Genomic DNA, 13,614 nt, shown 5'->3' on the forward strand with positions numbered 1-13,614 from the left:
ATATTGTAAAATACTATTTCCTGCCGGTACCTCTATTTGTTTTAGTATATCACTCATGACTCGAAGGAATATGGCAGGACGATTATGGAATCCTTGTGGTAATCGGGTCCAAGTATATTGTTTATCCTCCACCGTGAAGGCAAATTTTTCTTGTGATTCTGGGTCGAGGGGAAGGGCCCAAAAACCATTGGCTATGTCCAGGACTGTAAAGATCTTATGTTCAGGGGATAATCCATTAAGGATTGTGGAGGGGCTGGCCACTATCAGGTGTAATTTGGGGGTGACCTTGTTAAGGGCAGTGTAGTTGATAGTGAGTCTATAACTCCCATCTGGTTTCCCTACCGGCCATGTTGGGGAGTTAGTGGTGCTAACTGTTTCTTTTAAGATACCCTTTTCCACTAGCCCTTTTACTATTTCTACAACCGCTGTTCTAGCTTCAGGTTTTATAGGGTATTGTCGGTGTGGTTTATGAGGTGGTCCAGGGACTTTAATAGGATCCATCTTCGCCTTTCCGGTATCCAATTTGGTCTGTGCTCAGACCCCGGGCACAGAGGCACAGATGCCTCCATACCCTCCAGTCCCGATAAGCCAGTCAGTTTTTGTGGCTGTAGCTACACCTATACTTTCCACATGGTGGGCTATCTGCCCTAAATCTCCCTTACTGCCATCCGCCTTTGGCCATGTCAGTTTCCCCTTGCCGCAATCAATCAGGGCCTTAAATTCCCTCATTACATCATTCCCCAATATTGTTCCCTCACGATTCTTGCATACGTAAAATCTCATGGGTATATATAAGTTATCAATTTCCACCAATTGGGTGGTGCTCAGGTAGGCCAGTGTGGGCCGTCCATCTATTCCGTTTATCAGAGCCTTCTTGTCGGTGACGGGAAGGGGCATATGGATATTGAGGCTCCCGTGTCCACTCGCATCTCACACTGTCGGCCCCCTACTAGTGCAGACACATATATCCTTCCCTCCTTTTTACTTTGTACAGGGGCTGCCGGACATCACCGGATGGCTTTGTACGCCTGCCACTTCTGGTATTCCTGTTCTGACAGGGTCCTTGCCTTATTAGGATAGCCATTTTTACCATAGCATGTCGCTTCCAGGTGCCCTTTCTTACCACAGTACGTACATTGCTTTTCACTGCCTTTCCCTTTGCATTCCCTGGCAAAATGGCCCGGTTTTCCACAATTATGGCAAGTCCCCCTTTTCTGCCCTCTTCCTGTTCCCGTGGCAGAGACCTTTTCCTGCTTTATCTTTGTCTGAGATTTTTCATCGCCCCCTCCCTGGACGCCACTAGCCCACTCGACCAGTTCATCATAATCCTGGGTTAAAATTACTCCCATTTTTATAATGGTCTGGTGTGCAGCGGATAGTCCATCCTTGAATGCCTGGATAAATGCTCGGTCACCGCGGCCTGGGTTTCCCCTGTCCAGAGCATTCTTGATATATCTGGAACAATCGTTCCCCATACTCTGAGGCTCCTTTCCCTTTTTGCTGTTTGGTTGTAGTAATTTTACCCCAGTTAGTAGGGGCATTACCTAAAACCCGTTGGATCTCGGTTTTAAAAGGGCCAAAGGTCGCCTGTTGACCATCTACTTCGGTGGTTAAAGGTACCGCGTGTGTCCAACGTCCCCCTGAAAAGTCGACATTGGCTGCTACCGTGGCTCTTCTGGCCACTACTCTCCACCGATCTGCCGGGCAAGCTGCTCGGACTAGTTGGTGGATATCTCTGAGGTGTAGTTGGTGGCCCACCCAAACTGTATCCAGCTCTGCCCAAAATTTGATATTCGCACATCGGGGCTGTAATTTACCCAGGGATGCCATTATCTGCTGTCTTTCGCCGGGGGTAAAGGGCTTATAGGTCGCAGTGGGATTTACGGCCGTCCCCCCTCTTGTTACCGGCGCCACCGGGAGGGTTTCTAAATCTTCCTGACCCGGGGCGGTTGCTTCGCATTGATAATTCTCGTAAGGGGGCAGCGATCCCCTCCATTGAGATCGATCCTGGATCTGTTGTTCCAGCGCCAGGCATTTCTTTACCCACTCTATATTTTTCCTTTGTGCCTGGTTTAATTGTTTACTTTTTTCATCCATTTTCTCTTTAACCTCCTTAACCTGTTCAATTAGTCCGGCTAACTGATGCACCAATAATACTCCGGCTTTTTTAGTTTTATCTTTCTTTTGTTTAACTATCCAACTTCGCTGTTGTTCTAACGTCTGGGATACATCCCAACCATCCTTTTGCATTTTCTTGATTAAGACCTGTCGATTGGTCATATAGGAATTAATTAACGACCCGGGCAGCCCACGTTTTACATTCCCTTCCTTACCTTCCATCTTTGCCTGTCTCGGACGTTTCCCTTTGTTCCTGTAATACTCACGGCCACGACTATTCTGTGGGGACTCTTTGTCTTCGCAACAAAGCTAGCGTGTTTCCTTACCACCGGAGTTTCGGCTCTAGGTTGGAGTGATCAGCTCCCTTCCGCACTGACCTTATTTACCAAAGGGAAAAATCAAACTGTTAGTCAGCCTCCTCCCGCTATCTACTTACTCGTATCTTATACACTATCCCGTCGTGCCCGTACACCTCTCTTTTCAGTCTCTAACACCAGATTCCAGATACTGTCTTAAGTGATCACGTCTGATCGGACAGTATCCTGTTCGTGACGCCATTTTGTTGTGGAAAAATATTTCCGAGACTGTATAATATATAAAGAGAGGTTTATTAAATCGGAGACAAAGCTTTGGGAGAAGTGTTAGAGACCCCTGTCTCTGAACCAACTTCTCAATTTGATATCTCCAGTGAGGTTCTTTTATCTTACAAATTACGTCACTTTACATCACGTGCTTTCAATCATCGCATTACAAGGTTTACAAAGCTTTTCATACAATTACTATCCAAGGCTGAGCTCTTGATATAAACCATCCTCGAATTGTGACAGGGCATTATAAACAAGTGCAGGCTTTTTGGTACCGGTATAGACAAACATACCCCCACTTATCTCTCCAGTCGTTCATTATCTCACTTTCCTATCTCCATAACTCAAGGCCAGCATACCTTGAAGTCTAACTGTTTTTTTTATATAAAGCACAATGCCTCAGTATTGTCCCTTACAAAATTCATTAAAGGGGAAAATAAAAACAAATGTTTGGTCCCGTATACTAGTCAAGTATATGTCCAAAAATCCGCTCCAACAATATCATCCTCCATCAAAATCTAATTTCCAGGATTAATTCATGTTTCACATTTTCATCTGTGTAAATTTTGAAATATAGTCTTACAACAAACATACTTTAGCAAAAGCAAGATACTGCGGATGCTGGAATCTGAAATAAAAACATAGAATGCTGGAAATCTCAATGGGTCTCAGCATCTGTGGAGAGAAAAACAGAGTTTACGTTTCAGGTCGTCGATTTCCTGCATTCTCTGTTTTTATTTATTACTTTAGACAGAATATAAACAGCTTTTTATGATATCATACTGTATGCTGCATTTAGCTGTCATATACAGGGAATGTCTTTTAAGTTAAATTTCATTATTAGAATATTTTCCAAGTGTTGAAACCAAAGAGATTTCCTTGTGTTAGTGGTTATCTTACACTTCGATGAACATCAAAGCATAGATGTTATTCTTTTGGTGTAGTTAATATCAACATGGCTATTGGTGATGTTCCCTCGCAGGTCGGGGCCACTACACTGCTCATGGTCACCGCTCGCCACTCCTTTTACGGCCCCGACCTGCTGCTGATGTTCCCTCGCAGGTGGGGGCCATAAAAGGAGTGGCGAACAGCGGCCCGGGAACAGCGTGGTGGTGTACCACTGCAAGGTACAGTGTGAGCTGGTGCAGGAGGGCGAAGAGTGACATCATCAAGATCCAGGTCGGTGATTGGAGCGTGGGCAGATACAGAAGGAGCAGTGAGAGACTGTAGAGGAACGTGATTGGGGCCCAGGGGAGGCACGAGTCCGGGGCCAGGGGCCCAGGGGCAACACAGGCCAGCCAACACTGCGATATGTGTGTGCACTAGGTCCATGCAGCTAGAGCTGGTCTGCAGTTATCTTGGGTAATCTTTGCCACTGGACCAAGACCGAGCTCTGTCAAGCTCGTGAGGTGGCTGGTGTGCAACAGCCACCCCACGTTAAAAAAATTCACGCACAGACATCTTCCATCTTTCAGGATGTAGTTCGGGTCCTTCATTGAAACACCTGTGAACTCGTCCTTATTTTGGCGTGGAAGCAAGTCATCCTCGTTTCGAGGGACCACCTATGATGATGGCTATATGTGGGTTATTGGCAGATAAATGGAAAGGGGCTGTTTATGCTCAATTTCCATGGTTAGCTCATTTGCATAACTTCAGGGATAGAGTTGGATGGAGCTAGTCAGCAGATCAGTGATGGGAATTGCAAATTGTGAGTAAGGGGAATTTAAAGGAATGGGAACAACTGAAGGAGAGTGTCACAATAAGTGGACAACATTTCTGAAAGCCTTCAGAGAACCTCAGCAGACATTTCAATCCATTATTGGTTTTTGTCAAGGCTAAAGAGGCAGGAGACTCAGGAGATGGGGAAAAATTAAGGGAAAGGAAACCTAAGGTGCAGGTATAGTACTGCAGATGTGATGGAGCACCTGATCCTGGTTTGATGGCTGCTGAAGTGGAGATGGTGCTGCATGAGGTGATTGTGAGAAGCCCTCTGTGCTCCTCCATTACCATTGATCAGCATGTCTGCAAGGAGATGGAACCAGGTTTCAGGCCTATCTCGATGGTGCACAAAGTTAGATACTGGCTTTTTACATCTGGTGGTAGATATGCCAGGCCTTCAGTAATGGTTGGTTTGACAAATCAGGCTATTGATCACCCCATTATACCTTATTCTATGCTGTACCCTCATCATCATCATAGGTAGTCCCTCGGAATCTGGGAAGACTTGCTTCCACTCCTAAAGTGAGTCCTTTGGTGGCTGAACAGTCAAATACACAAGTCACAGACCCTGTCACAGCTGGGACAGACATTCGTCGGGGTAAGGGGGGGGGTGGGACTGATTTGACGCACGCTCCTTCCGCTGGCTGCGCCTGACCTCTTTATGCTCGTGGTGTTGAGATTCGAAGAACTCAACGCCCTCCCGGATGCACTTTCTCCACCTAGGGCAGTCTTGGGCCAGGGACTCCCAGGTGTCAGTGGGGATGCCGCACTTTACCGGAGAGGCTTTGAGAGTGTCCTTGTAATATTTCCGCTGCCTTCCTTTAGCTCGTTTGCCGTGAAGGAGCTCCGCATAAAGCATTTGCTTAGGGAGTCTCTTGCCTGGCATGCAAACTATGTGGCCTGCCCAGCGAAGCTGATCGAGTGTGGTCAGTGCTTCAATACTGGGGATGTTAGTCTGGTCGAGGACACTGATGTTGGTGCGCCTGTCCTCCCAGGGAATTTTCAGGATCTTGCGAAGACATCATTGGTGATATATCTCCAGCGATGAGGTGTCTTCTGTACATCGTCCATGCCTCTGATCCATACAGGAGGGCAGGTATTACTACAGCCCTGTAGACCATGAGTTTGATGGTAGATTTGAGGGCCTAGTCTTCTAACATTCTTTTCCTCAGGTGGCCAAAGGCTGCAATGGCGCACTGGAGGCAATATTGAATCTCCGCATCAATGTCTGCCTTTGTTGATAAAAGTCTCCCGAGGTATGGGAAGTGGTCCACATTATCGAGGGTCGCGCTGTGAATCTTGATGACTGGGGGGCAGTGCTGTGCGGCGAGGACAGGCTGTGGAGAATCTTTGTCTTACGGATGTTAAGCGTAAGATCCATATGCCTCGTGAATACATCGACTATATCCTGGAGGTCAGCCTCTGTATGTGCGCAGACACAGGCGTCGTCTGCATACTGCAGTTCAATGACAGAAGTTGGGATGATCTTGGACATGGCCTGGAGGTGGCATAGGTTAAACAGCTTCCCACTGGTTCTGTAGTTTAGTTCCACTCCAGCGGGGAGCTTGTTGACTGTGAGATGGTGCATGGCAGCAAGGAAGATTGAGAAGAGGGTTGGAGTGATGACACAGCCCTGTTTGACCCTGGTCCAGATGTCAGTTGGGTCTGTAATGGAACCGCTGGTAAGGATCATGGCCTGCAAGTCGTCCTGGAGCAGACGAAGGATGTTGACAAACTTTTGGGGGCATCCAAAACAGAGGAGGACGCTCCATAAGCCCTCACGATTGATGGTGTCAAAGGCCTTTGTAAGATCGAAAAAGGCCATGTATAAGAGCTGGCGCTGCTCCCTGCATCATGTACGTTGTGCCCCGTTGGGGACGAAATCCGCACTGTGATTCCGGGTTGAGCTCCTCGGCCACAGGGAGAAGACGGTTGAGGAGAACTCTAGCGACAACCTTCCCAGTGGCTGATAGTGGGGAGATTCATCTGTAGTTGCCACAGTCGGACTTGTTCCCCTTTTTAAAGATGGTCACAATCACTGCATCTCTGAGATCTCCCGGCATGATCTCCTCCCTCCAAATGAGAGAGATGAGGTCATGTATCCGCGCCAACAGTGCCTCTCCACCATACTTTAGCAGCTCAGCAGGAATTCCATCCGCACCCGTAGCCTTGTTATTCTTGAGCTGTTTTATGGCTTTGCCTGCCTCGTGCAGCTTTGGGGTTTCACTGAGGTAGTGGCGGGTCGCATGCTGCGGGATGGAGTTGAGAACACTTGAGTCAAAGGAAGAGTCTCGATTGAGGAGATCTTTAAAGTGCTCCTTCCAGTGGGCCCCGACAGCCTCTGTGTCCTTGATGAGTGTTTCCCCGTTCTTGGCCAGGATTGGGGTGGGGCCTTTGGAGTTTGGACTGTAGGTGGCCTTGACTGCAATGAAGAATCCTCGCATATCATGGCTATCGGCCAGTTGTTGTATCTCCTGTGCTTTCTCCATCCACCATCTGTTCTTTAGGTCCTGGGTTTTTTGTTGGACCTCAGCCTTGAGCCGTCTGTAACGTTGCTCTGCAGCTCCGGAGTTGGGTTGTTGCTTGAGGCTCAGAAATGCTCTGTGCTTACAATCTATTAGTTCTCCTGATCATTTTCATCAAACCAGTTCTGGTGTTTTCTGGTTGAGTAACCATGTGTCTCTTCACAGGCATTGGTTATGGAAACCTGGAGGGCAGACCAAGCATTGTGGTCATTCAGCTTCTCAGGGTCATCAAGGCATGCCAGATTAGCTGTGAGGTGCTGGCAGTATAGGGCTCTCTTACCTGGGTCTTTAGGTGCCCTGGCATTAAAATTTTTGCAGCACTGCTTCTGCTGTCCTCTCTGCTTTGGGGCTATGTTTATATTGATGATGGATCAGATTAGGCAATGGTCCGTCAAGCAGTCATTAGCTCCTGTCATGGCACGGGTGATGCTCACATCCTTGCAATCCCAGACTCGGATGATGATATAGTCGAGCAGGTGCCAGTGTTTGGAGTGAGGGTGTTGCCACGGTGCCTTGTATTTGTCCCTCTGGCGGAACAGGGTGTTGGTGATGAGGAGTTCGTGTTCAAAAATTTTGTCAGGAGTAGGGTACTGCTGGAGTTGGCTTTCCCTACCCCCTCTCTACCAATCACGCCTCCCCAGAGGGCTGTGTCTTAGCCGACCCTGGCATTAAAGTCACCTAGGAGGATCAATTTGTCGTCCGTGGGGACATGGGATAGGGATGCCTCGAGGTTGGAATAAAAACCCTCTTTAGCTTCACCTGTTGCATCGAGTGTTGGGGCGTACGCATTGATGACTGTGGCGCATTAGTACGGGGATAGAGTAAGGCGAAGAGTCATGAGGCGTTCGTTAACCCCACAGGGGGAGTCTTTGAGGAGGTCGACAAGTTAATTTTTGACGGTGAAGCCGACTCCATGAAGGCGGCGTTCTTTCTCTGGTTTTCCTTTCCAGGAAAAGGTGTAACCTCCACCATGTTCCTTGAGCTGGCCTTCCTCTGCCCGCCGGGTCTCGCTTAGGGCGGCGATGTCAATGTCAAAACATCTAAGTTCCTGGGCAACTGTGGCGGTGCAGTGTTCCAGCCTGTGGTGGTTGTTGTTGTCCATTGGGGTCCTGACGTTCCAGATCCCGAACTTCATATTAGTGAAGTGGAAGACGCCTGTGCGTGAGTTCTTTTAACGTGGGGTGGCCGCTGCACACCGGCAACCACATGGGCTTAGCTGAGCAAGGTCTTGGTCCAGTGGCAAGTGAGTCCAAGATGACTGGAGACCAGGCTCTACTGTATAAGCCTAATTGCCTACAGCAAGTTGTTGGCTGCAAGCTCAGTGCCGAGTAGCGCCATTGATGGTAGATGGCCCGAGGCTTGGTTGGGGGCAGGCATTAGGAAGGTCAGCTGTCCGCAGCGGTTCCGAGGGATGTTTTGGAAAGTTTCTTCTTCGGTTAAAAATTTCCCCAAAAGGTTTCCAAGTTGTTTTAAAAGTTTGGGGGCTAGAACCTCCACTTTTTTTGCCTGCTTAATGTCCACTTAATGCCCATTTAATCGCTGAAATGGCGTATAATGCCCAGATATCGCCCATTTTGGCACAAAATGGAAACTGACAGGCTTTTTTAGGAGACTTATCGCCGAGCGTTACTTTCCCCATGTGCTTAACACTGAGAAAAAATATTACCGCTCGGCCACTATTTTGGGGCGGAATCAGCAGAATGGGCCATTTCAATGCCCATATTATCGCCCAGTGTTACTTTCCTCGCGGACTTAACGTTGAGATTCAATAATAACATCCGGCGAATGTTTTTTGTCGTAAAGAGCATATTTATCCAAACTAGCGGCCATGGAGATCGCCCACCGTCAATTTCACCACCTCGCACGCATATCGCCCAGAATATCGCTCGCTCAAAGAAACGCCCACAAAAAATGGAACGAACTGGGACGGACGCCAGCGGTGTGGCTGGTATTTGTTAAATCCCACTCTTGCATGAGGAGCTGATAACAAAAAGATTTGCCTGAAAGAGCACTGATGTGAGTGACACCGCTGACGCACTGCTGTGTGTGTGCAGCTCAGACATCAATGGTGCCCATCACCTTGGTGCCATTTAAAGTTTACGTTGATTGATGTAAAGTTGTATTTAACCCTTTCACGGTAAGGAATCACCAGTGTGTAATGGTCCAGCTATCTGAGACAATGCGCAACAAGGTTACATTCAATAATAAAAGTTTAATACCAACATTGGTCTGAAATCATAAGTGAGACAGCCAATAACACCCAACCCTCGCCCACATCCCACTTTTTCCACCATTGACATAAATCACATGTTCAACATGTCCAGCAACACAGAATACAAAGGCAAAGCAGGAGCATGGTCTCCAGCCCCCATACATTGCAACAAATTACATACACCCAGAAGGAGATATAACACAGCCATCACCTGCGCACATGCACCTCACTTTCCTTCCCCCCTCTCTTCTCCTTACCTCTATCCCTTCCCCTCCTCGCTCCGTGGCGCCTGGCCGAGGAGCTCCTCAGGCGGTGGCTCATTGGAGGGGGTGAAGGCAGATGCGGTGGGTGCACGGGTACGGGAGCGGGGGTTGCCGAGGGGGCAACATTCTCTGATGCAGAAGCAGGATCTTGGTCCTTGCTCCCATCTGTCATTCACAGTGGTGGTGTGGAACCTAGGGATGGAGTGCCATGCTCAGGGACCACTGGGAGCCCTCTGCCACCACTGTTCCTGGCTATCAGCTCCAGGGCCTCCTCCATCCCATCCATGTTATATCTTATTTGTTGGACAAAAACTCAGTGCCAACTATGTTCTTGGTGCTTAGTAGGATTTTTGCAACTGGTGAACCTCCCTCGTGCCTCCCACATCAGCTCGACAAGCACAGACCACAGCCACACATGCTTTCAGTGCCTCTGAGCTCCCTCTCTGTCTCTTCTGCGCATGTCATGATGACCCTTGACCTCCCGACTCGCGGGAATCGAGCGTTGCCATGCCATTGCTAAGGATGGCCACACTTTACGGCAGAAGGTCAAAAAAATTTAACGCTACCGCCCATTTGATATCACTCATGGTAACGCCCATTTTCAAAAATGTAAACTAGGTGTTTTGAGAATGGGCGAGAAGCCGACGATCTGAAAACCCTTTTTTACCGCCCACGCCGGAAATAACGCCCATTTTTGCACGATAAGCTCAAAAATGGAGGTTCTAGCCCTAAGAGTTTAAAAGTATTTCCAAATTATTTTTTTAAAAGTTACACATGTTGATTGAAGGTTTAATAAATAGATTCAGAGTTGGTTAAAAGTTGATTTTATTAATAAGTCTAAAATGTAATTCAAGTTGTTTAAAAGTTAGTATTTACCGCTAGCTGTACCACTGCAAACCTGGCATTCTGGATTGGAGTGCATTGCAAGCAATTTTCCACCATTATGGATAGTCAGGAATTCACCCATCTTAATAATGCCACTGGGTCTGCTGTTTCAGCTTTCTTTGTGAAGAAAAGCATCCACCTGCATTAATTGTGTGCTAATGTGAATAGAAAAGAAAGACTTGCATTTATATAGTGCTTTTCACAACCACCGGATGTCTCAAAGCGCTTTACAGCCAATTAAGTATTTTTGGAGTGTAGTCACTGTTGTAATGTGGGAAATGCGGCAGCCAATTTACGCATGGCAAACTCCCACAAACAACAATTGGATAATGACCAGATAATCTGTTTTTGTTATGTTGACTGAGAGATAAATATTAGCCAACATCCCTGCTCTTCTTCGAAATAGTGCTGTGGGATCTTTTATGTCCAACTGAGAGAGCAGATGGAGCCTCGGTTTAACGTCTCTTCTGAAAGACTCCACCTCAGACAGTGCAGCACTCCCTCAGCACTGCACTGGAGTGTCAGCCTAGATTTTTGTGCTCAAGTCCCTGGAGTGTGACTTGAACCCACAACCTTCTGACTCAGAGGTGCGTGTGCCACCCACTGAGCCACAGCTGACACCGAGAGGAGTTTTCACCCCAGTAGTACAGATGTGGATATGCCGATACCAATGGGTGGACACAAAGTATCTCTCCAGCAGTGTAACTTGTCTGCCAAACCTCCATAGGTCCTCTTCTTTTTCCAAACATATCAGATAGAAGGAATAATGTTGGGAAACCTATTGATGCCATTAATAGTGCGGGGAAAACAGGAGAATTTTATCCCATCAATTGGGACTAGATTTCAATGCAAATCCCAAATGTGAAAGTCCAGTATTTAACTTTGTGCACCATCTAGATTGGTAAATCATATCCAATACACAATCAAATTTACAATGTATCAACCATACAATGGTTGATGCCTCCTAATGTCAGTGCAAAGTTGGAAAATTACCTCTCTAAAAGTCTTTGACAGTATCAACTGCAACATTGGACATTGATGTAGGATATAGCATTACCATTCTTCACAGTTTTATCTCGAGCTTCTTGGTGACTATCATGGGCTCTACTTGTGTGCACAGGTCCAGTGTGAAATTATAATTTCAGTCATTACCTTAGTGATAAGCTTTATTGTGACATTCTGAGCTCGGTTGTGAATTTGACATCCACAATGAAGAGGAGTTTATTTAACCTCTAGCTTTTGCTGCTCTATACCAATTGCTTGCCTTGATTGAATGTAACTTGGAGAATAAAGCGGAAAGAAGAAATTAACCATGATTTACTTCCTATTTTCTAAATGTTCTTTTTTACAGTTAGCCAAAAAGGTCATCGGGCTACAACACCATTAAGATGAGTTTATTCATTGCTTGTGATTTACGGTCCACATTTGCTATCGGGTTAAAGACAGCATGTGACATCACTGGAGGAAGATTTTTCTGTCTTGAACTCTCCCAATGAGCTTGTCCCATCAGTCAGATGAGAACAGAGCTTTCTTCACATAATGAAGAAACTGACTTCCCTCATAACTAAACTAACAGTGACAAACTTGTTCCATTGTTGATTACTTTTTACTCATTTGTATTCTGGAAAAATGGCTTGTATCAATATAAATTAGGTAATTTAAAAAATAGTATGACAATGTAAATGTGCATTTTCATTTTTTTTAATTAGAAGTGCTGTCTGGACTTGGTCAGGATTATTTTATATTGCTGTATCAAAATTGTACATTAAACTTTTAGCCAAATAGACTATTGGGAAATATGAATACATTGAAGAGAAACAAATGATGTGGAAAACATTAAATGTTGCTACAGATATGAAGTATTTTACTTAAGTTCCAACTTATTGTTTCATTGTTGGTAACTTTAAATGGGAGCTTTTAAGTATGCTTTATTACTTTCATGCAGTCATTTTCAGTCTGACTACTTGATGGGGTCAATCTAAATAAGCTCTGGCTTGCCAATTTCAGCACTAATTTTATTTGTCTTTATTCTTTTCTCACTATGATGCAATTATCTCATGCCAGGAATTAATCTACATTTGGATTTCCCTTTTCCCTTTTCCCTTATAATATGGCAAAACACTTTTGATTGTTTATGTACTGCAATTCTGTTACCAGCAGGCAGCACTGTTACACTTGGTGACTGTACCATTATTGAATACAAATGTTTTGTTGATGTCTACAATGGCCAGACCGTGAGTTGTTAAAGGGGAGTAAAAAATCAATTAATTTACTCATTTTGGCTAGTAATTCTGATTTAAATGATTAAATCTTGATTGTACTATTCTGTTTGCTGAGGTCTTCACATGTGCTGTTCTCTTCATGCGTCAGTTGTTATTTAGCAATATTTAACAAAGTACTTCAGATGTCACAATTAATAGGCTGAATGTTGTCTTGTGATTGAATGCATTTCTTGCAATATTGGTACACAAGATGCTATAGTCCGAGAAGTATTTTATAATGTTACTCTCACATATGATGAAAACAAATCTATAGCCTTTTACAAGCTTGTGATTGCAATTAGAAACATAGAAACATAGAAAATAGGTGCAGGAGTAGGCCATTCGGCCCTTCTAGCCTGCACCGCCATTCAATGAGTTCATGGCTGAACATGCAACTTCAGTACCCCATTCCTGCTTTCTCACCATACCACTTGATTCCCCTAGTAGTAAGGACTTCATCTAACTCCTTTTTGAATATATTTAGTAAATTGGCCTCAAAAACTTTCTGTGGTAGAGAATTCCACAGGTTCACCACTCTCTGGGTGAAGAAATTCCTCCTCATCTCGGTCCTAAATGGCTTCCCCCTTATCCTTAGACTGTGTCCCCTGGTTCTGGACTTCCCCAACATTGGGAACATTCTTCCTGCATCTAACCTGTCTAACCCCATCAGAATTTTAAACGTTTCTATGAGGTCCCCTCTCATTCTTCTGAACTCCAGTGAATACAAGCCCAGTTGATCCAGTCTTTCTTGATAGGTCAGTCCCGCCATCCCGGGAATCAGTCTGGTGAACCTTCGCTGCACTCCCTCAATAGCAAGAATGTCCTTCCTCAGGTTAGGAGACCAAAACTGTACACAATACTCCAGGTGTGGCCTCACCAAGGCCCTGTACAACTGTAGCAACACCTCCCTGCTCCTGTACTCAAATCCCCTCGCTATGAAGGCCAACATGCCATTTGCTTTCTTAACCGCCTGCTGTACCTGCATGCCAACCTTCAATGACTGATGTACCATGACACCTTGGTCTCTTTGCACCTCCCCTTTTCCTA

At 45.8% G+C, this 13,614-nt stretch overlaps 1 protein-coding gene across 7 annotated transcripts in view; it reads left to right on the plus strand.

Annotated features, from left to right (window-relative positions):
• The window catches only part of LOC139263874 (WAS/WASL-interacting protein family member 3-like), a 176,312-nt gene extending 163,666 nt beyond the window's left edge, over positions 1-12,646 (plus strand). For all 7 annotated transcript variants that reach the window (XM_070879936.1, XM_070879935.1, XM_070879934.1 and 4 more), the window contains one exon: positions 11,658-12,646. In XM_070879936.1, coding sequence (XP_070736037.1) covers positions 11,658-11,698 — 41 coding nt within the window. In that variant the 3' untranslated portion in view covers positions 11,699-12,646. The remainder of the gene's footprint in view (positions 1-11,657) is intronic.
• The last annotated feature ends 968 nt before the right edge of the window (positions 12,647-13,614 follow it).

Source organism: Pristiophorus japonicus, chromosome 5 (genome assembly GCF_044704955.1).
Source record: "Pristiophorus japonicus isolate sPriJap1 chromosome 5, sPriJap1.hap1, whole genome shotgun sequence".
NCBI classification, from domain to species: domain Eukaryota; kingdom Metazoa; phylum Chordata; class Chondrichthyes; family Pristiophoridae; genus Pristiophorus; species Pristiophorus japonicus.